Here is a 20,708-nt window from a genome sequence, read left to right on the forward strand (position 1 = left end):
TTTTCTTGGTCAAGAAGGGTGTCAGTGGTAATGCAAATTAGGAGGTGTTGGCCAACACCCATCCTGTCCCCACTCCCCGCCTCCCCCCGCCCCCCGGGCCCACACTCACACAGCCAACTGGAACAGCTGCGAGGCACGCCTGGTGCCCTTGCCCTTGGCTCAACTGGCATGGAGGGTGGGTGAAGCTGTGGGTTCTCAGGGGCATCTGCCTCTGCCACAAGGACAGGGCCAGCTGATGCCCAGGTCCTCCCCCCTCCCCGGCCCCCTCCAGCCCTTGACCTGGCCAGGCCTCCCTGGGTCATTACCATCTGTATAGACAGCCAATGCCCCAAACCCAAGCCTTCTCTCCAGGCTGCCATGGGAGCGGCAGAGACTGGAGCATCCTCCCCAGCACCCGCCCGGCCCTGCAGCTGTGGTTAGACCTCAGAGGCACTTAGGCAACCCCGGGGGCACAGCCCTGAGAGCCCAGAATTTCTCTGGAATCGATAGAGAGAAACTGGAAGAAGGGCAGGAACAGGAGCAGGGCGCTGGAGGATCTCTCACATTTCCCCCACAGGAGCGGGCCTCTGCCCCCAGACACCTTGTCCCACCCCTTCCCAATTAGAATCCTCCTTGTTCTCGAGGGTTCATCCTTGCGTCTGACCTCAATTCTTCGTGCGGAAGCCAAAGTTGCTGTTCTTGTCCTTGCTGAGGGAGAGGTGGGACTGGGGGAGCTGTTCTGCTCCCCCCTACCCTATATAAAGATGTCACCCCCTCTGTTCTTCTTCATTAGTCCTAATCAGCGGGGTGAGTTGTTTCTCATTAACACGGCTGACTCACCCACACACCCCTCCTCTTTGTTAGCGATCAGCTTCTACACACACACACACACACACACACACACACACACACACACACGGGCCTGTGTGCGCTCCCGTGCGAGCTCACACACACCAGCTTCTGGAAGGAGCTGACAGCCTGCACCGGGACCCAGAAGAGGGGCAGTGGTCTCCATGGGGGTGGACAGGGTGCCCAGAGAGGAGGTGGCTTGTGGGTGAAGGACAGACTGAAGGCAGAGGGGCCAGAGCTGGGGAGAACATTACTGGGCGCCGGCCCTCACTGTGCCACTTGGAGATAGACCCGTGACAGCTTTGGTCCCTGGGCATCTCCCCGACCCCTACCACATCTGGCTCTGGGTTTGTGCTGGCAAGAGCCAGTGGGTCCCTTGGGTGTCTTCTCCTGCCTCAGCAGCGGTCTTCCCTCCACTCTGCCCCTGTAAAAGTTGTCCCAGCCTCCTCATCTTTCCAGAAGCCTGGTGACCTGGATCCCTTTGCCCCCACACTCTCTCAGGCCCTGGTGCCTCCCACATTACTCCCACAGAGTAACAGGTAACCAGAGTAGCCACTGCCCTGTCTGATCACCATCCTACCTGGGAGGAGAGGGATGAGTGTTGGCAGGGCTCCCCAGCCCTCCTCCAGCTCCCCCACCCCTCATGTCCTCTCCTTTCGGGGGGCATTCAATGAAAGCCGGTGGTTCTGGAGGATATGGGCTGGGGACACACTAGCTTTCCCCTTTCCCCCCCTTCCCTTCCAGCCCCCAGCACCTTTCTGCCCTGCACCTGAGCCCTGTCCCAGGTCCCTAGAAATAAAGGAGACAAACTGCCAGAATATGCACCCTATGTCCCCATGCACCCCTCACCCCGGTGACCGGGAAGATGTCCAGGCTATAGGATATCTGGGTTCCCTCTTAACCTTCAGACATGCCAAGGACCAGAAGCGGTTACCCAGGTCATGCCCCTGCCTGTAGTTCATTCCCAGTCATCCTTTGCCCTTTTTCTCAACGACTGGGATTTCTCTTTGCCTCATGTCCTTGTACCACGCCTAATTCATTCAAATGCTAGCAAATGCTTCCAGAGATCCAGAAATCTGGATGCTGCCTTCTTCCACGGGAGCTGACCGAGGTGGTAGAGCACCAGGGTGCACTGAGTGCCTATGTTCCAGAAAGTTCCAGAACCTTCTTTTCCATGGTTTATGAAGCCATGTCCCATAGGGATGGCTATTCTCACCTTTCTTGGCACTCAGGATTTGGCTGCAGGTGGAATCAAGGTAGGAAGAACTTTTAGAAGCCAGCTGTAGCTGTTAACTGCAACAGAGGAGCAGGGAAAGCTGGGACATCTCCCCCACTGGGGTTTGAACTTTGGCACTGAATGGGGAAGAATGTTTGCCCTGAATCTGGAGCTGAACCTCAGCCTTCGATGAGCAATTGCCCCAGCCTTTTAAGTGAGCCCTTGGCCTGCAGGGGTCCTGTGGAAATGAAAGGCACCCAGAGTTGGTGAATAGAGCTCAGGCCTTTTCTGCAGAGGGCACAGCCCTGACTGGAGCAGAAGTCACAGGTTCATGACCTAGCTTTGACCTCTCAGGTTGTGGGGCTTTCAATGCAGTTGCTGAGCCTGGAGCCCAGCCCCTCCCCAGGAGCCTGCTTCTCCCTCTCCCTCTGCTCCTCCCCCTGCTCAAGCTCTCTCTGTCCGAAATAAATAAAATCTTTAAAAAAGATATCTTTTATCTTTTAGAGAGAGGGAGAGGGAGAGAGAGAGAGAGATCACAAGCAGGGAGGAAGGGTAGAGGGAGAAGCAGACTCCCCTGAGCAGGCAGCCTGATGCGGGGCTCGATCCCAGGACCCTGAGATCATGACCTGAGCTGAAGGCAGACGCTTAACCGGCTGAGCCACCCAGGCGCCCAAGATGCCTGTTTTAAATAAACTCCATGTTACAAGTCATCTGTGGCCACTTGCATACCCACGTCTCCAGAATCACCCTAAAACACAGACGCCCCACGCATCCCCTGCTTGTCCAGTGCCCGCCTTGCCGTGGTTGTGGTTCCTTGAGAGAGTCTGAGAGACCTCCTGCTACCAAGGGTTTTCTCCCTGCCCCAGCCAGGGAGGGCACAGACCAAGAGCAGATGGAACAGGTAAGTTTTATTTGGACTTTCAACTTGTTCAGAGAGCTCAGGGGCCCCCACCTCCCTCTCCAGGCCCCTTTTCCCATTTCCCCTCCCAGGAGGGAACACTCAAGATACAATGCCATGTGTCTCTGGAGTCCTTGGTCCCTTCCTGCCTGACACACCTCTTCACTCCCCTGCACAGAGGAGGAGGGGAGGGGTGTGAGGAGGCGGGGGGGGGGCCTGGAAGTGTTGGATCAGAATGGTACATGCACTGACGGTAGCGCCCACTGCCACCGGCCCGGGGCTGAGGCCTGGGAGAGGCTCGCAATGGGGAGCAGGGGGTGGGGGGGGGGAGTTGGATTCATCGTGGGGCAGCAGGCTCTTGCCGTAGGAAGCTCCCCACCTCAGCCCTGGGGACCCCCTGGCCTCCTGCTTACCCATCCTTCTGAGGGTACGACTCTGAGGTAGATTTCACAGAGGGAATGTGGGTCGCTGGGGTACAGGAAGGGGGTTAGCTCTTTTGAAGTTGATCTCCAACAGCACCCTGGGCCCATCTGCAGGTTCTGGCCTGGGAGGCAGGGCTGATGACACCCACCCAGCTAACCGAGGCCAAGTCACACATGGGCTCCAGGGCACCTGTGGTGTCAGGGACTCGAGTAGGGTAAGGGTGGAGGGGAGCATCTATCTTAACAAATCTGTGTCTTGGTGCAGGGGCTCCAGGGGGATGCAGGGGCCTGGGAGGCTAGCACAGATACTCCCCGGGCCTGGGGGTCATGGTGCAGGGTGACCCCCACACCACCTGCCCTCCGGGCAGCCTCTTTAGGCTGAATCCTCCCAGTCCTGCAGGGTCCTCCCTCTCCACTCCCACCCTCCCTATTCCCCAGGGGGGCAGAGGAGGAGAACAAGACTGGTCCGCAGGGAATGGCAAGAAACAAGATGCCTCCTTCCCTCAAGGCGGGGCGGGGGCGTGCCAAGAGCCCCAAGCTGGCCATGAGATGGAGGAACTGGTATCAGTGTGCAAGGCAGGCTCTGGGACCTCACAGGGAGGTGCTCCTTGGACAGAGCACAGCCTGAGAAAGATGGACATCTGGGGAGAGGCTAGAGGAGCTCCCAGAGTCCTCTGATACCCTCCCCCGCCCCCAGGCCCAAGCACTAGACACCTTCTTGGATCCAACCCTGCCTTGAGAACAGAAAGGCAAAGGGAGAGGCTGGGTGGGGTATGCCCTTCCCCATCCCAGCCCACATCCCCACACACTCCCAGCAGAAGCCAGGGAGCTGGGGAGAGCCTCGGCTGGCCTTCCAGGAAGAGCCAGGGCTGAGTGGTGCCTAGACCAGGGAAGACGGCACACACATCGACTCGGTAGCTAGTGGAGGTATCTGGGGGTCGCAAGGGGCACGGGCCCCCCACGAGATTCATGCAGCATTCAAAGTGAGTGAGTGTTTGGGGGTGATGAGAGAAGATGGACAAACAGCCAGTGGGTGGGGGAGGCACCCTAGATCTTGCTGTTCTCCAGGTGGGAGTCAATGTGTTTGATGAGGGCATCATCTGGGTACCCAACAGGGAAACCGAGCTGGCAGAGGGGGCAGCTGCGGATATCTGAGCCCACTGTCTCCATCAGCAGCTGTGGAGAGAGAGGGGAGTCACTTATGGTCCCCAACCCTCCTTCGTGGCCCCCACAGAGCAGCCTGCCCTTGCCCGAGACCCAGGGCAGGGGAGCCGGTACCACGCAGAGAAGGCCTGGTTAACTTCTGTCCCCACCATCACTCCTCCTCCGCCCTCCCTGCCCGCCTTCCGCCAGCTCATCATCCACTCCCCCAACGCAGGGCCTAGGACCCCAGGAGGTGTGTACGCCCAGCCTGCCAGGGCACCTGCAGTAATGAGGGAAGCCAAGACCCACACATGCCCCCAGAGTGACTAAGACACGGCTCCCAGATAACTCAAAGCGATGGATAATCCCAAACAATGTACAACCCCAAAATAATTTTCTATCTGGCTTTGGAATATACTTTGGTCCTTCCAGGTGGCAAGGGTTGGCTCTGACATTCAGGAAACTCATTATTTCAGTGAAATGATAGAGCCCAAGACAAGCTGTCTTCTAGGACAGCAGGTAAAGAGCAGGGGCTCTGAGGCCAGATGGAGGGAACTTGGATGAGCAGGCCCGACCCCATGTGGACCCCAGACCTGTGGCGGTCATCACGGCCTCCATCACTAGAGTCACAGCAGAGGGCTTTAGGCTCCCTGCCTCCCTCTCAGGAACCCTCTAACGGAATTAGATCATATAATCACTGCCCTCATCTGGCAGATAAGAAAACCGAGGATCAGAGAGGGTAAGTAACTCGTCCGATGCCTCACAGCGGCTAAGCGGTGAGGTCCGGAATCAAATCCAGGCCTGTCACTCTCAAGTCCGTGCCCTTAACCTGGGCACTGACCGGCCGGAGCCCAACCCCGCGGGCGCCCCCACTCACGTTGATAGACGGCCAGGACTGCGCGTGCTCGGCGTGGGCATAGGCGGCGGCGGCGGGCGACTCGGGGATGGGGAAGCCCGCGCAGAACGAGGCGCAGCGGATGCTGCCCGCCTCGGGGCTGGGCGGGCTGGTGGGCACGGCCCACTCCTCCTCCTCCGACGGCTGCTTCTCGAAGCGCAGCCGGATGCCCTCGAAGGCGCGCCGCGGACTGAGCGGCCGGCCGGGCCCGTAGAGGTCGCTCGCCCCGTAGGCCCGCGGCTTGGGCAGCGTAGCCGCCTCGGCCTGCAGCCAGGCGGGGGAGGCGCCCGCGTAGCCCGCGCCCTCCGCCATCTCCGAGTAGCTGCGGCGGCCCTGGAAGCCGGCCTTCACGTGGTGGCTGGGCGGCTTGGCGTAGGCGCGCTCGGCCGGCGTCCTCTCGCCCGGCGGCGGGGGCGGCGGGGGCCGGGGCTGCGGGGCCGGGCAGGCAGGGGGCCCCGGGGAGCGGCGCTGCGGGCTGGAGGGCTGGCACGGCGGCGGCACCGGCGAGCGGCGCTGCGGGACGGGCGACGGGCAGGAGGGCGAGGCCGGCGAGCGGCGCTGCTGGGGCGAGGGGCACGGGGGCCCGGGAGAGCGGCGCTGGGGGGCGGGGGACTGGCACGGGGGGCAAGGGGGCGCTGCTCGGGCAGGCGGGGATGGTGAGGGGCACTGGGGGGCCGGGGAGTGGCGCTGCGACAGCGGCGAGTGCCTCTGGCCTGGAAGAGAAGCACAGGCACGAAAGACAGCGGTGGGGGGAGAGAAGGCGTCAGAACTGGGGGAGCCATGGGCTTGCCGGCGCCCAGCGCCCACCCGCTCTCCCCGGAACGCGAGTGAGGGAAGAGCCGGCGGGGAAGGGAAGGCAACCGTGGCCCGAGGACGCGGCACGGTAGCCACAGCTGCCCCGGTCCCTTCGGACCCAGCTCCCCGGGCCTCCCCTTCCCGGCCCCCCATCTCACCGCCACTCCGGGCCTGCTCCTGCAGCAGAGTCCTCAGGATCCTCCCCTGCAGGGAACTCAACTCCCGCAGCCGGCCCAGCTCCTCTGTCAGCTCCGTGTAAGCCAGCGCCAAGTTCACCCTAAAGGACACCCCAGCCCCCCAGACAAGGCTTGACTCCAGCCGGCCCTGACCCTGCGGTGGGAGGGCGCGGAGTGAGGGAGAGAAGGGAAGTGGGTGTACTATCCCAGCTGTGGACGGAGAGCTGGCTGTCCCCCAGCCTCTGGCTCTCCCTTCCCTCCAGGGCCCTCCTACCCCCAAGGGCAGAAGGTCTACCTCAAACACCACCTCTTCCAGGGAGCCTCCCTCTCTTCCCAGTGAACCTTACCTGGGGCTAGAGCAGTGGCTCCCAGACTAGGGCAGTGACGGGTTGGGGAGCTCAGTGACGCCAAGGGGTCCCTGAATCCATGTGCTCACCAGGCACTGCCTATGGCCTGAACACATCTGACACAGGTGTGTGTGAATGTTTTCTAATTTGTGCAGAAGCTGTGGTGACGGATAAAACAGATTCATCAAAAGCGAGCACTGAACTTATAGTAACTTTAGTTACTGTGAATTTTTCAAAGAGCAAATACTAAAAGTGTTTAACTGCAACCTGTGTGTTGGGGGCAGGGGCTCCACGAGGAGTCCTCACCTTTGAAGGACTGGAGACCCGTGCTCTACAGCCTAAGAGCCCCATCCCGTAGGTGAGGACACGGCCTTCTGGCTTGCCAGAGGAGCCAAGTGACAAACTGGAACCCAGGTCTGCCAAGTGCCAAGTCCACTGCCCTTGCTTCTGCCTCAGAGCTGCCCCTGAGCTTTCAGTCTCGCGCCTCCCAGAGTCTCCAGGGAGCCCTTCACATGGAGAGCTTTGTGGGCAGCTGCTGTCCCGCACACCTCCAGAGGGCGCCACCCACGATAAGCACTTAGCAGAAGTGGCCTTGTTCTGGAACTGCCCTGGGAGTTCTTCAAAAGGGAGCATTATGCTGCTGTATCTATATTCCCAGCACCCTGTCCAGACCTGGCACCCAGTAGATGCTCAGGAAGTGAAGAATGCATGGAGCCTCCCCATCCATTTGCCTTTCTTCTTCCCTTTCTTCCTCCCACTTCCTCCTGGGCACCCACCTGCACGGAGCTGGAACAGGCTCTGAACTTAGCAAAGACTTCACCCACTTCCTTTTCTCTTCCTTTCTCTTTGGGTCACTTTGTTCAGAACTACAGAAGGTTCTCTCTCTCTCTCTCTCTCTCTCTCTCTCTCTCTCTCTCTCTCTCTCTCTCTCTCTCTCTCTCTCCCCCCTGCACTGCCCCTGCCCTCTCCCAGCCTGGGCTGCACCCCTCCAGGGAGCCCTTCCTGACCTCACATGCCGCTCTGTGGTCGCCTTGGGTCACTGCTTTCATCTCTGTCCCAGGCTTGGACACAGCCTGGGAGGCAGGAGCCTGGGAGGCAGGGGTTTGGTTTCATCGGATCTCCCCGCCCCCTTCCCAAGTCCAGAAGGGACTCCTGAGCTTTGTGGAAGTTGGAGCTGGAGGGAGGTGGCAGGGAGAGGTTCAGCCATTCCAGATGGATCTCCTCCCAGGGGAGGCCCTCTTGCTCTAGGAGCTGTAGGGTGCTAGGCATGAATAGGGTTGGGGGGTGTCTCCAGACCCTGAGGGCCCTGTCCCCATCCCAAGGTAATGGTCATGGGAGAAAGGATGCATGTGGAAGGGAGGGAGTGAAGGTAGGAGTGAGCCCAGTTGAGTGTGAGGGACAGTGTGAGTGAGTGAGTGAGTGAGTGTGTGTGTCTGACCCTAGAGGAGAGAAGGGGAAGTCTTGAGGTTAGGGCTTCAGAGGGCAGGAAAAGCCGAGGTGCAGAGGGTAGATAATGACTGAGCTCCTTCACTCTACACTCTCTGCTCACTGGCTGGTTCTCTCTTGCTAATCCTGGGGCGAGCTGGCTGATGGGGGAGGCAAAAGCCCCTCCCACAACAAAACTATTTTTAACCCATTTGGGCCAAAGCCAAATTATTGCAAAGAGGCTGGGATTCTGGGGGACAAGTCCACTTCCTAGGAAGAGAGAGTGCTCACTCCCCATCTGAGGGTGCACAGGGATGGATGGGAGCAGAGAGGAGGGAATCCTTTGGGGAACCCTGGCCGAGGTGCTGGAACCTCAGTTCTATCATGTCTCAGCCCTTACGTGATGTGTCCTGTGCTCCCCGATCTTCATCCCACGGGTCTGTGGGAAGAAATGGCATCGCCCCCATCACACCGGAAGGAGCAGCCTGTGTGTCCCACATCAAATTGGGGACTCCCCAGTGACAGGCTCCCCTCTGAGTGCAGGAGCTATGTCTCCCCCATCAGACTGGGGGCTTCAGAGGCTCATGCTGACCCTCAGTGGCAGGAGCAGGAGGGGGCTCTGAGCAGGGCACCGATGGAGCGTCCCCCTCTGACAGAGCAGCGGGGCGGCTGCTAGTCCTCTCCCCATCTGCCTTCACTGCTGTATCTCAGGTGACAGATACAGGTCGGCGCCTTCACACCCCGCCTTGGAGATCTCACCTGCCACACTCAGTTCCCAGGCCCCTATCTCTCCCCTACTTGCCTTCCTCCCCTTGTCAGGAGCTACCCCAGTTTCTACCGCCCTGTTCCTGGCACCCTCCTCATGGAAAAACAGGTCAGCAGGAAGCCCCTAGCCCAGAATGCCCAGCCCCTCTCCCAGCTCTAACCAGGTGCAGGGAGGGGGTGACTGGCGGGGAGCCCCAAGCAGCCTCACAAAGATCTCTAAGACCCCAGGCAAGGTGGTAGGGCCGGATCTCCTGACGTCCCATGGCTCTTCCGGACCGCCCCTTTCATCAAGCATCTCTTCCCACCTCAAGAGGCACAGGCCCGGGCTGCTAAAGATGCTAATGACCTGAATGACTCACATTAGAAAACACTGCCAATTCAGTGGAAAAAAAATCTCAACTTCACAACACAACCAAGGCTTGCACACGTGCATCTGAATGCACATTCCATTTCCTGGCTTCCCGGCCCACACCTGAATGCTAGTCCCCACCATCGCGACTGTTTGGGAAGCATGGGTTGGGTGAACGGCAGCAGATGGCTGCTCTGGGCACTTCTTGATTGCTTAAATTATGGGGGGGGGAGTTCTGTCTGCATCTCTCAGAACCTGGGAGGGACCTAGGGAGAAAAGAATGATAGGTAACCTTGATGAGGGCTTACCACGGTGCCGGGCATCATGCTAAAGAACATTCCTGAATCTTCAAAACAACCCCACAATGTGGCCACTCCTGTCTCCATGTTACAGATGACAGGACTGAGGCTTACAGAGTCATCAAGCCTAGGAGCAGTGCAGGACTGGCCCCCTGGACTCTAAAAAGGTCCAGGCTACTGACCACTGAGCTACGTACTGCCTTCCAGGAGGATCAGGAAAGTGGGGGATGGGGGGGCTGGGAGGGTGGCAGAAGGGAAAAATGAGGAGGGGGGAAGCTGGGGAGCTCCTGAGCACCACCACCCGTGCCCTGGGAGGGAAGAGGAAGGTGCTAGACATATGTGGAAGATCAGAGCTATGAAGAAGCTGGCTCAAGGTCACAGAGCAGTGGAGGCACAGAGCAGGGACTCAAACCTGCTCTTGGCACCTCAGCCTGCTGAGCTGGCACCTTCGGAAGAGCCAGAGAACAAATGGCGTGCTGGCAGGAAGGAGGACTCCCTCCACTGCAAATCTTCCCACCCTTCATTGACTTATCCTTCCATTCATTCTTCCCACGAATAATTCCGGGATCTCAAAATTTCATCTGGAAACAATAATCTTCACTGTGATTGATAAAGCAACTGAGATGAGGAAGGTCAGGGACCGAAGCCTCCCTCTGTAAAGGGGCTCTTTCTACCCCAAACCAGCTGGGAGGCACATGGACTCGGCAGCGCCTTCCCCAGGGAAGTTCACTGGGGGCCCATGCTGGGCCGGCCACAGGGAGGGCCAGCGGTGAGCCATGGCTTTGGAACTAGGGATGGACTTGAGGTCATGATTAAGGCTGGGGTCAGGGTCAGATTAGGGCTGGGGCTGACAGTTCATTTTCCGTCAGGATTGTGGACACGGGGTCAGGATGAGGGATAGGACTAAAGTCAGGGATGGGACCAGTATTAGGGTAGGATTGGCGTCAGGACCACACCGAGCTGGTCATGTGGTCAGAATCACCAGCTGACTCAGAATCAGGAGGAAAACAGAAATCCAGCATTCCCAGCCCTTCCATCTTTGCCCAGAGCTGCCCAGAGCAGCCACCTCACCCTCGTGGGGGAATTTTGGGACCAAACTTTCCACCACCCACAGGCACACCCAGCATCAGTCTTCCCGCCCGACACTCGGGGAGGGAACCACAGGCACCAGGCCGTGGAGCGGACTTGAGGTCGCGGGCCAGGGGCAGGAGGAAGTCGCTTTGCAACAACCCAGTGCTCTACCACTTCCTTTTAGGCGCCTTGAGCCCCTTCACTCTCCTCGACCAGCTATGACTTGCGGTCCACAGAGCCTGGCTCTTCATGGCAGCCCTGCCATGCTCCCAGCACAGCTAGATGCTTGCTGCATCTGGAAAGCTCCTGAGAGACAGCCACGCTAAGCAGCTCATGCCGGGGCTGGGGACCAGAGTGCCTGGCGGGGGAGGGGGGCACGCATCCCAATTGGCCCAGGACTATCCTGGTTCACACGAGTTGCCCCAGCAGAATTATGAAGATTTTTGAAATGTTAACATATTGAAATTTTCCCTTTCAAAACTGACCAGGTTTGGTCAACAAGTCATCCGATCATCCCTCATAGAAGAGCCTCCTACCTGAGGAAGAACCTGAACCAGAAAAACACCACAGAGGTACTATTGCCCCATCTGCTCAGGACCCGCTTGGTAGTCACACTTAGCTTCTCTCTTAACTTCTCCAGTTACTTGACTTCTTTGTACCTCAGTTTGCTCAGCAGTAAAAGGGGACAATACCTTCATATCTTCCGTGAGAATGAAATAAGAGTTTGCAGGTAAACTGCCTCACACAGTGTCCCGCCCGGACGAAGGATCAGGAGTGCCCAGGAGACAGGTGGAGGAAGAAAGAAGGTTGTTTTGATCCTTTTTTGGAGATACCAACCAGCTGAATGACTTTGGTTTAAGAATGAGGGGAGGATGTGCAATTTCCCATCGAGGGAGACAGTGTGGGTTAAGAGCTGCTCTCAGCCTTCCTGGCAAGGAAAGAGTCAGAGACAGATTCAAAGCCCACCGATCCCTCAGACCACAATGACGAGGGAGTGCTGGGCGCCAACTTCAGAGCTGCTCCCCACCCTCGGGGAGTCCCGAGGCTGCAAGTGCTCAGGGGTTAATTCCTGTGAGCACCCCTGCCCTGGCTGGAGGAGATTTGAAAGAAAGGAAGTAGAGAGGGTGAGAAGCGTGAAGGGGGAGGCCCTGGGCCTGCTGGTTCTGGGGCATGAGGCTAAGTTCAGGGTACACGGGGGTCTCCGACTTCCGTCCTGACCCACCCCACACTGCCCTTGACCTCTGTGCAGAGTTTCCATCCTCTCTCTCCGAGTTCACACTTCTCCCCCACCACTAACCGCAGCCCACGCAGAGGCTTGTGGGCGGAGAGAGGGGTGTGGGGCGGGGGGGCGGAAAAGGGCCAGGGCTGCAACACTGAGCCCCCCACGTTGGGAAAAAAGCAAGCCCTATAGTTCTCTCCCTCATCACTCATACTGGGCCCCATCTTCTCACAGGGGGGCTCCCATCCCTCACTGTGCCCTCACTCCCTTCACTGAGCCTGCCCACCCGAGCCCTCAGCCCCCTCAAGGAACCCCCACTCCACGATTTCCCCTCCACCCTCAGCATTAGCCACGTCCTCAGAAAGGCCACACTCAGGACCTGTGACTCTGAGCTGGGCTCAGAGGGGAGGGGGCTATGGGTTCTGCAGCCCTCCCCACCCTTGGCTGAGACCCTCTGGGGTCCTTACCTCCCTGTGCATCCTAAGGAGCAGGCTGGTCTCCACTCCCACCCTCCCTCATCATTGCCTTTGGCCCCTGACTGACCTCCAACAGCTCTTCCTCTGGTACAGTCTGTCCCCTGGGCACCAGACACCAAGCTCTGGGCTGACCAAACAGCAGGGCAGTCTTGCCCAGCGGTGAGATCTGGAGGGTGGCAGAGTGGCCTGGTCTGGTCTGGATGGCCACTTTCAGAGGAACACTGATGACCAGAGCAGGTGGGCTGGGGGCTGGGATGGGAAGAACTGGGAATCCTTGGGGCCAGGGCTGCCTTGAAGGCCTGTCCCCTCAGCATGGGTAGGACCACTGGCGGGAGCGGGGCGGGTAGGATTAGCAGAGGCAGTGGCAGTATAAGGGGGGAGATTTTAACAGCCAGGACCCCCACAATAAAACGGGTTGCCCTGGAGGTGTCCAAACGGAGACACGTAAGTACCTTTCAGGAACACACAAGACTCCTCCAGAGGGCTAGCCTGGATCCAGGAATTTCCCCAACTCCCATGTGGATAACCCAGCCCTGCATTCCTCTCCTGGGAAAGCCCACAGGTGAAATTCCCACTAGCCTGGAGGGTCTGGACAAAATGGAAGGAAGAGGAGGGGCTGGTGGGGGAAAGTGAGCTGAGAGCAGGTGACTGAGGCCTCCAGTGGGAGGACAGGGGAGGGAGCACTCGGGAAGCAATTACCAAAAGGAGCTGAGTTTATAAGAAAATAAAACTGCCGGGGGAGAGAGACTTCCTCTGAGAATTAACTCTTGCCAAGCTGGGGCTGTCCAGAGATGCTCTGCATGAAAAGAAGCGCGAGGCTGGGCAGGCAGAGCCTGGCAGAGAGGTCCAGGAGGCCCCGAGGCAGAGTCCCAACCACCCGGGGACGGAGGGGAGGAGCCGGAGGTCACCTCTGGTAAGAGTGGCTCCAGCCAGCCTCTGGCCAAAGGGCCTGGGTGGGGCAGGCACCTCGGGTGGGAAGAAAAGGGGCTGTCCTGGCCACAGGGGCAGCACGGACCCTCGAACCCCACAAGCGCCTTATGGGAGGAGTTCTCCTTCACTCACTCCCTTACACCTTGGCCCCCTGCAATTCGATCCACTGTTCCTTCTCTGGCTTCCCACCCTTATCACCTTCCTCCCACAACTCTCAGTCATGACTGACCTCTGAGCCCAGGACAGAAACCTGAGGCCGCAGAGCTACCAGTAAAGCAAAGCCGCTCAGCATCCCTGGAAGGATTCAAAGCTTTGCTGTTCAGGTTCCAGCCCTGCCAAAAAAAGTCCTCTCTCTGGATTCAACCAATTGGAGGGAGCCCTCACTGCTGCTCTGCTAAGAGGGGGTGGGACTCAGTGAGCCATAAAGGGCCCTATGCTGTAACTTTTGAGGCAAGCTAGGCTTCTAGAAAGTGTGTGTGTGTTCTGCGTTTGGGCACATGGGTTAGGATGTGCCCAGACCCACAAGCTAGGGCGGACACGCTACACAAGCACCCCCGACACCCCCCGCAGCAGCCTAGCTGAGGGATCCCACCCACCAGTCCCACAAACTGGGTTCTCACTCCCCAGCTATCACAGCTCCACCCAGGCCCTCACATCAGGGTGCAGAGGGAGGCGAGGGGTATCCCCAACTGGCCAGAAGCTGGGAGGAAGGTGAGAAGGAAGCCTGCTGGAAGGAGGGCCCCTGGGGTCCCCGTGCAATGGAGATTTAGTTCCTGCCCCTCTCTGCGCCTCGGTCTTCCCCTCCAATGAAAGTAGGGAGTCTGTGCCACACGACTGGCTTCAGGGAAGAAGGCTTAGGCGGAAGGAGGTTTGCGCTCTGTTTCTCAGAAAGCGGGAGAGGATGAGTTCAGGGTGCGGATGTGAAAAGCACCAGGCTCGCTGCTGTCAGGCTGCCGCTCGCCCTCTCCCTGCCCCAGAGGACCCCACCATGGGACTCCCCACTGACAGAGCTCCCTCCCTACTTCCTGCTGCAGCTTCCTTCCCAGCACGATTCCCAAGGGACACCCCAGCAGAGCATGCTCTAACTCCCCTCCCTGCTGCCATAGAACTCGAGTAAGCCCCTCTTCTTCTCAGCCTCAGCTTTCTCCTGAGACAGAAAACAAGGCACCACAAATCCTGAAAGAGACCACCTCCTTCCTCCTCACCAGGGAGGGGACAGCTAACCCAACTAACTGGCCCTCTTACTGGGACAGAAAATGGGGCCCCAGAGAGGCCCAGAAGCTCACCGGGGGACACAGAACAGAGCAACAAAGCTGCTGAGATCTCTCAACCCCTGACACCGCAAGGAGGCATAAGCTTGGTTGCCAGAAGAAAGCAAAGGGAACATCCCAGAATGCCACCTCCTTCCTGTGAAGCATGCAGAGCCACACAAGCAAGCCAAACCCCTCAACCCTGATGCTGGAAGAGAGGTCCTACAAGCAATGCAGAGCAGGAGAAGTGAACTGAAGGGGGGACCTGGGAAATGCCACCCCCAGGGTACAGAGGTTAAGAGGGAGAAGATTTCAGATGTGACTTACTGATCATCCCCGACTCTTTTCACCCATGCCATGTCCCGCTCTGACTGGTTGGAGGCAAGATCCTAGGGAGGAAGACTGAGGTCAGATGCCAACGGTCACCTTGCCCGGACCCCCCACCCCTTTACCACTCCCAGGGCCAGTCTATACCCAGGGAGGAAGTCCTGGGCCTCTAAAGGCTATTTCCAGAGGCCCCCAGGCCTCTGTGGAGCTCTGGGCAGGGTCCTGGGCTTCGGGCCCCTGCCCCTTACCTGGGCCCGGCTCTCCTGTAGTTGCTTCAGCTGCCCCTGTAGCCGCTCACACTCAGCCTGGAGCTGCTCCTCCCGAAGCTGAGCCCCCCGGGCCTCGCCCTGGGCAGCCTCCAGAGCCTCTTCCAACCGCCGCCGCTCCAGCTCACTCACACTGGCTGTGGGGCCCGGCCAGCCTGCTGGCAGGACAGAGGATAATGTCAGGCTGGGTCCAGCTGCTGGGCACCCTCCACTGACTCCCAGACCAGCAGAGACTGAAACAGGTGAGCACCGCATCAAGAGAGATCCAAAAGGGCCGGACAGAGGCCAAGTACCCCGAGATGCCTCTACTGAGGGCTATGAGGAAGGATGGCCTGAGCTGCTTCTCCTAATCTTCCCAGAGGCCAGGGACAAAATAAGAGGGCCTCATGGAGGGCTTCCCGGGCCACATTCAAATCTCCAAGCATCCTCTGGCCTCTGCTAATCACCACCTAGGACAGGCATAGGGACTCTGAGTGGAGGTGCCCTCTGCTGACACACACGGGAACTGCATGGCAGGGGTAGCCAGTGGGGGAGAGGGTGGCAAGGGGAGGGGGCGTCGGTGGGAGAAACTGGGCAAGGGAACAGGTGGTAAAGAGGGATAGGGTAATTATGGGAGAAATTTAAGACATTATAATGGGGTGTTGACTCTCAGTCCCAGAAGGGAGAGGTATCCAATGATGCTGAAATGGGGGTTAGGCTTGGGGACTTTGGGCTAGGGACATCGGGGGTCAGGGAGATCTCACCGTGACTCAGGCCAGATCCCCCTCTCAGTGCCAAGTAGTGCAGGTCCAGATCAGCACACGGTGGGGCAGGAGTGGGCGGGGGGCTGGGGCTGGAGAAGGCGGCGTCCCGGAGGCCTTGCTGCTGCTGCAGTTGCTGTTCCAGGCCACAGATCTGCCGCAGGTGGGTCTCCACCAGGGCCCGCTGCCGGGACAGACCACGGGGTAGGGTCTGAACAGGACCAGGGAACCCCTGAGGGCCCCCCAGGCCCAGGACTCCCGCACATCTGGGAGGCCATCCCCCCTACACGGAGCCGAGACCCCAAGTCACACATCCGGGCTGCACTCTCAGGGGCCAGGAGTGTGAGGTCTCCCAGCACCTGCAGTGCAGACGCTTCTACCTGTTGCCCCTTGCAAGGTCAGTGTTAATGCCTCTTCCCTGTCATGAACACACGGGACCACACAGCCCCCTCCATCCAGACACAGCCACCCCATCAGAAACGTAACGATTTCTATTTGCCCGTGGGACAACCACTCTGGGCTTCTTCACCCGTCTCATCTACAACATGGGGACAGCCACACTTACCTCGTGGGGTTGTTCGAAGGACTAAAATCAGTAAATGTATCTAAAGAGATCACAGCAGTGCCCGGCACACAGTATGGGCCGTGTAAGTGTTTATGATGATTAAGGCAAAGCATTTTTACACAAATGCCCCACAACAACGCAGCACTGTGGTCATCGAGTGCCCTCTTCAGAGGAGGGACAAAGCTAAGTGGCGTGACCCCGGTCACAGGTAGGAGCAGGCCGAGACCATGTCTCCTGACTCTGACGCCCGCCCCCCTGCACACACATGTGGCCATGCCCCTACCCAGAATCACAGCATGCCGGACCCATCCCAGCAGTCCCAGAGACCCGATTCCCTCTGCCCTCACCCACACAGCCTTCTAGGCACAGGGTCGCCCCAGCACAAGACCCTAACACGCGCACAGAGACACGGCGTCTGCAGGGTCACCGAACGGCCAGGGTGTGCCAGGAGTCACTCACAACCTGTATGACATACTCAGCCCCACTCACGAGGGCGATGGGCACTCAAAGACGCACAGGAACCCACTGGGGTCCACACCACAGACACACACACGTGGGGTCACACACCATCACACCACAAGGGTCACACCCTCAAGCACCCCCGGCTCTCTGGGCCTCACCATCTCCCCCAGCTCTGTCTCCAGGTCGCTCTTCTCCACGCAAAGTTTCTCATAAGCCTGGATCATCTCCCCAAGCTGTTCTTCCTGCTCCTTATTCTTCTGCAACTGGATGGGGCCCGGAGGGAATGGAGGGCACGCCACAGTCAGGTCCATACTTGACGTGGGGGCCGAGCAGCTCCCCGTGCCTCCCCCCCACACACATCCAGCACCCAGTGGAGGGGTGGGCAAGACGGCAGCCCATTCTAGGGAAGACTGCAGCCATCTCTGACGAAGGAGACAGAGCCTGGGAGTCAGGGGCGGGAGGGGTTAGAAATACACTGGAGCAAGGAGCTCAGGGAGCCTGGGCTGGGCTGGGAGGGCAGCGAGGGGCTCACCTCATGCTGGAACTGGTTGAGCTGTTGCTGTAGGCTGACCTTCTCCATCTCCAGCAGGGAGCCATCCTTGATTTCATACAGAGAGAAGCCGTGCTCCTCTCCAAAGTCATTGATCAGCGGGTACTGTGGGCAGGCAGGCCCTCAGGAGAGCTGGTGCCCAACTCCCTGCCTAGGCTTCAGCCTCGCTTAGGCCTCCACCCCACAACCTGCCTCGAAGTCCGGGTCCCTCCCTCCCCTGCTCAAGTGGGAACCACAGGACCTGGAGGCATCTCCCACCAACCAGATCTTGTTTAGATCCAAGATCCCACCCCTTTGGCCCTTAGGATCCCTTCCTGACCCTTCCCATCCAGAGCAGCCACATCCCTCATGGGAGAACCCTCAAGTTTCCAAGAGTGTGGATCCTGATCCCTCTTTGGGATTCCTGGGATCCCCAGTTCCTGCCCCTCGGGAACCCCCACCATAACAAACACACAGCCAAACCCCCATCTTTTCCAAGTCCTGACCTTGATCTCATAGACTTTGAGACGGCGGCGGAGGGTGGCATTCTCCCTCTCCAGACCTCCCAGGCGCTCTTTGATGTCCCCATAGGCTGTGATGAGGGCAAAGTGGGAGGCGGAGCACATGTCCCCCCCCAGCGAGGGGTCTCCTGGGGCATCCAGCCACACCTCACTGGGCCCCAGTGCCTCCTGGGTCAGGATGCTGATGTCATCTTCAAACATGGACTCCATGGCAAGGGCCCGGGCCTCGGCCCCCACTGGGCCTCCTAGGAGAGCAGGAGCAATGGTGGAGAGGGAAGCCTGGAGGCTGTCCCTGATACCCCCCAATCTGGCCCGAGGAACACTGTGGCCAGCCAAGAGGCAGCTTGGAAGCTCCCACCCCCGTCTCCCCCCCTACCCGGAGTAATAAGCCCTGTCTTCTCTTCTCTGCTGCCTTTGGGGGAAGGGGCTAGAACCAGCTGAAGACTTGGAGGGAGGGGGGAAGACAAGTAGGGACAAGTAAGCCAGGCCAGCAGCAGGGAAGGGTTCCTTCCAGAACCCAGGGAGACCTGTGGACAAGAGAGGACTGCCTTCCCAAGTCAGGGCCCAGCCGGGGCTGCCTTGACACTCCTCAACCCCTCTCCACCCCCAGGCCTCGCTTCCCCAAGTACCTCTCTGCCAAGCTCCTCATCCCAGGCTGCTGCACCCCGGCTCCTCCCTAAGGCCCACTTCGTCTGGGAGAGTCAGCCCCACCACTGTCAGGACGTCCTCTGTGGGGCCCCCGCCCAACTTCCCAGCTTCTTCCTGCAGGATCCCAGAGTTCAGGAAAAGGAAGTACCTCCCCCACTCACACCAGTGCTGTGGCAACCCTCCAGACCCTCCCCGCCCCTGACCTGGGACCCACAGGAAGTCCTCCCAGAGTGTCACAGGGAACACACAGTGCAGAGTGGGGGGTCCTGGGAAGGGACCACCAAAGAATTCCCTAGCCCGCCAATGTGCGCTCACACAGGGAAATGGGGAGCCCTGGGAGGGGGCAGGAATGACTCAGGGCTCCGAAAGAGTAGGCGAGGGGGTTCTCCGGGCCCTGTTTATGAATGTGTGTCTGTGGTTGGCATGTGTGGGGGGAGTGTGTGTGTCTGTGAATGGGTGTAGGTGTGTCACAGTCAATGAGTGCCTTTGCAGGGCTGCGGCTGGGGGTCGGGGATGGAGTTGGGAAGGCGCCGAGAGGCCGTGTTTGTGTGTGCGCGTGTGTGTACGCGTGCGTGAGCGTGTGTGAAGGGTAGCACGTTCGGGGCCGTGTGTCACGTGAGGCACTATGGGAATGTCCGAGGTGTGTGTGCGCGCGCGCCCCGGAGCCTGTGTGCGCGTAGGAGAGGGGGCACGGCGTGAGGAGTGAGTTGAGACGGTGGGGTCCGCGACCTCCCAAAGCCGGGCGGCAGGAGCCTGGAGTGGAGAGGGCTCAGGCCCGGGCCCCAACACCCCCCCCACCCCCCATTAAGTGCCAGGGAAACGCGTGTGACCGGGTCTGAGTAAGGAGTGTGTGCGCGTGTTTGTAGGGCTGGCCCCACCTTTAACCCCTTCCTCTCCAGGCGCATCCCCTCCCCCCTCAACTCTGCCCGCCAGCGCTCACCACACACACCCCCCCCCCCAGGTCCCCAGCCTGCCAGCTCGGGCCCAGCCCCGCCGGTGGGGGCTCTGTCCCCTGGGCCGCCCCGACAGACGCTCCCTTTCTCCGCATTCTCCCCCCGCCCCGCCCCGGCCCGGCGGCCCCCCGTGAGAGCCGCGGAGGGCGGATGGGGAGGGGGGGTGCCTCCTCGTCCCCGGGTCCCTACTGCGGCCCCTTTAAGAGCCGCCCTTTAAACCCCTTTAGCTCGGCCGACATAAATTGTCGCCCCTCCCCTCTCGGGGGCCGAGACCACGCAGCCCCCTCCCCCACCGCTGGCCAAGCCCCGGGCCCCGAGTCGGCCGTCCCCGGACCAGGGAAGGGGGCTCCCGAAGGCGGTGCGGCCTGAGGAGCGGCGGCGGAGGGGGAAGGGGGGGCGCTGAACGCGGGCGGCCGGCGCCGGACCCTCCCTCCGCCCCAGCCTCGCCGGGGCCAACTGCTGGCCCACCTCCCGCCCCCTCCTCCGGCCCACCCTGCGACCCCGGGGGGGGGGGCCGGGCCGGCCCCCGGGCGCCGCTCCCCTCCCCCCCGCCCCAGCCCCGCCGGGGACTCACAGCTGCTGCCGGTTCCTGCTTGTAATCGCAGCTTACCCCCTCCGCCTGCTCCCTCCCCAGACGGGCACCGGTGCCCCCACCCCCCTGGCACCGCGCTCCGCTCTCGCCCTGTCGCCGCCGCCGGGTCTCTCCCCACCCCCCACCCCTCCCCCCAGCCCCCCTCCCTCCCGCCCGCCCCGCTCCTCCTCCGCCGCCGCCGCTGCCTCCTCCTCCTCCTCCCCGGCTGCTCCGGGTTTCTCCAGCTGGGAAGGCGCCCGGGACCCCGCCGCTGCCACCACCACGTGGCGAGGGGCGGCCAGCCCCCCCGGGTGCGGCGCGGCCTGGCAGCGCGCCCGGCTCCCCCCTCCCCGCCGCCCCGGCTCCCCGCCGCGCCCGGCCCGCGCTCCGCGCCCCCTCCCCGACGCCTCCCTAACGCAGTGTGGCGTGGCGTGGCGTGTGTCGGGGGCGCCTGCGGCCGCGCAAAGACTCCGGTGGCGCTTTGGGCTTTGCTTGGCGGCTGTATATTTGGGGGGAAAGGGAAGCTATTTATTTGGATTTGGGCTTTGGTTTTGGTCTTTGTCCTCTTGAGAAGGAAAATATTAGACTTACTCTTCATTGCTTTTGGGGGTGGGAGCCTTGC

General features: G+C 60.3%; 1 protein-coding gene across 5 annotated transcripts; it reads right to left on the bottom strand.

Annotated features, from left to right (window-relative positions):
* Positions 1 to 2,935: 2,935 nt before the first annotated feature.
* Positions 2,936 to 20,227, bottom strand: TBKBP1 (TBK1 binding protein 1). 5 transcript variants are annotated; one of them, XM_027567840.2, is made up of 11 exons: positions 20,090 to 20,227; positions 18,544 to 18,676; positions 17,900 to 18,159; positions 17,397 to 17,519; positions 17,023 to 17,121; positions 15,841 to 16,021; positions 15,080 to 15,255; positions 14,832 to 14,893; positions 6,356 to 6,474; positions 5,385 to 6,115; positions 2,936 to 4,540 (listed from the first exon to the last, which is right to left on the bottom strand). In XM_027567840.2, the coding sequence occupies exons 3-11, from the start codon at positions 18,122 to 18,124 to the stop codon at positions 4,412 to 4,414; spliced, it is 1,845 nt and encodes a 614-aa protein (XP_027423641.1). In that variant the 5' UTR covers positions 18,125 to 18,159; positions 18,544 to 18,676; positions 20,090 to 20,227; the 3' UTR covers positions 2,936 to 4,411. The 5 variants fall into 5 exon arrangements, with proteins under 5 accessions (XP_027423641.1, XP_027423640.1, XP_027423637.1 ...); XM_027567839.2 differs by having other exon boundaries at positions 15,080 to 15,252; positions 17,023 to 17,127; XM_027567836.2 differs by having other exon boundaries at positions 17,023 to 17,127.
* Positions 20,228 to 20,708: the final 481 nt, after the last annotated feature.

This window comes from Zalophus californianus, chromosome 16 (assembly GCF_009762305.2).
Source record: "Zalophus californianus isolate mZalCal1 chromosome 16, mZalCal1.pri.v2, whole genome shotgun sequence".
Taxonomy (NCBI): Eukaryota; Metazoa; Chordata; class Mammalia; order Carnivora; family Otariidae; genus Zalophus; species Zalophus californianus.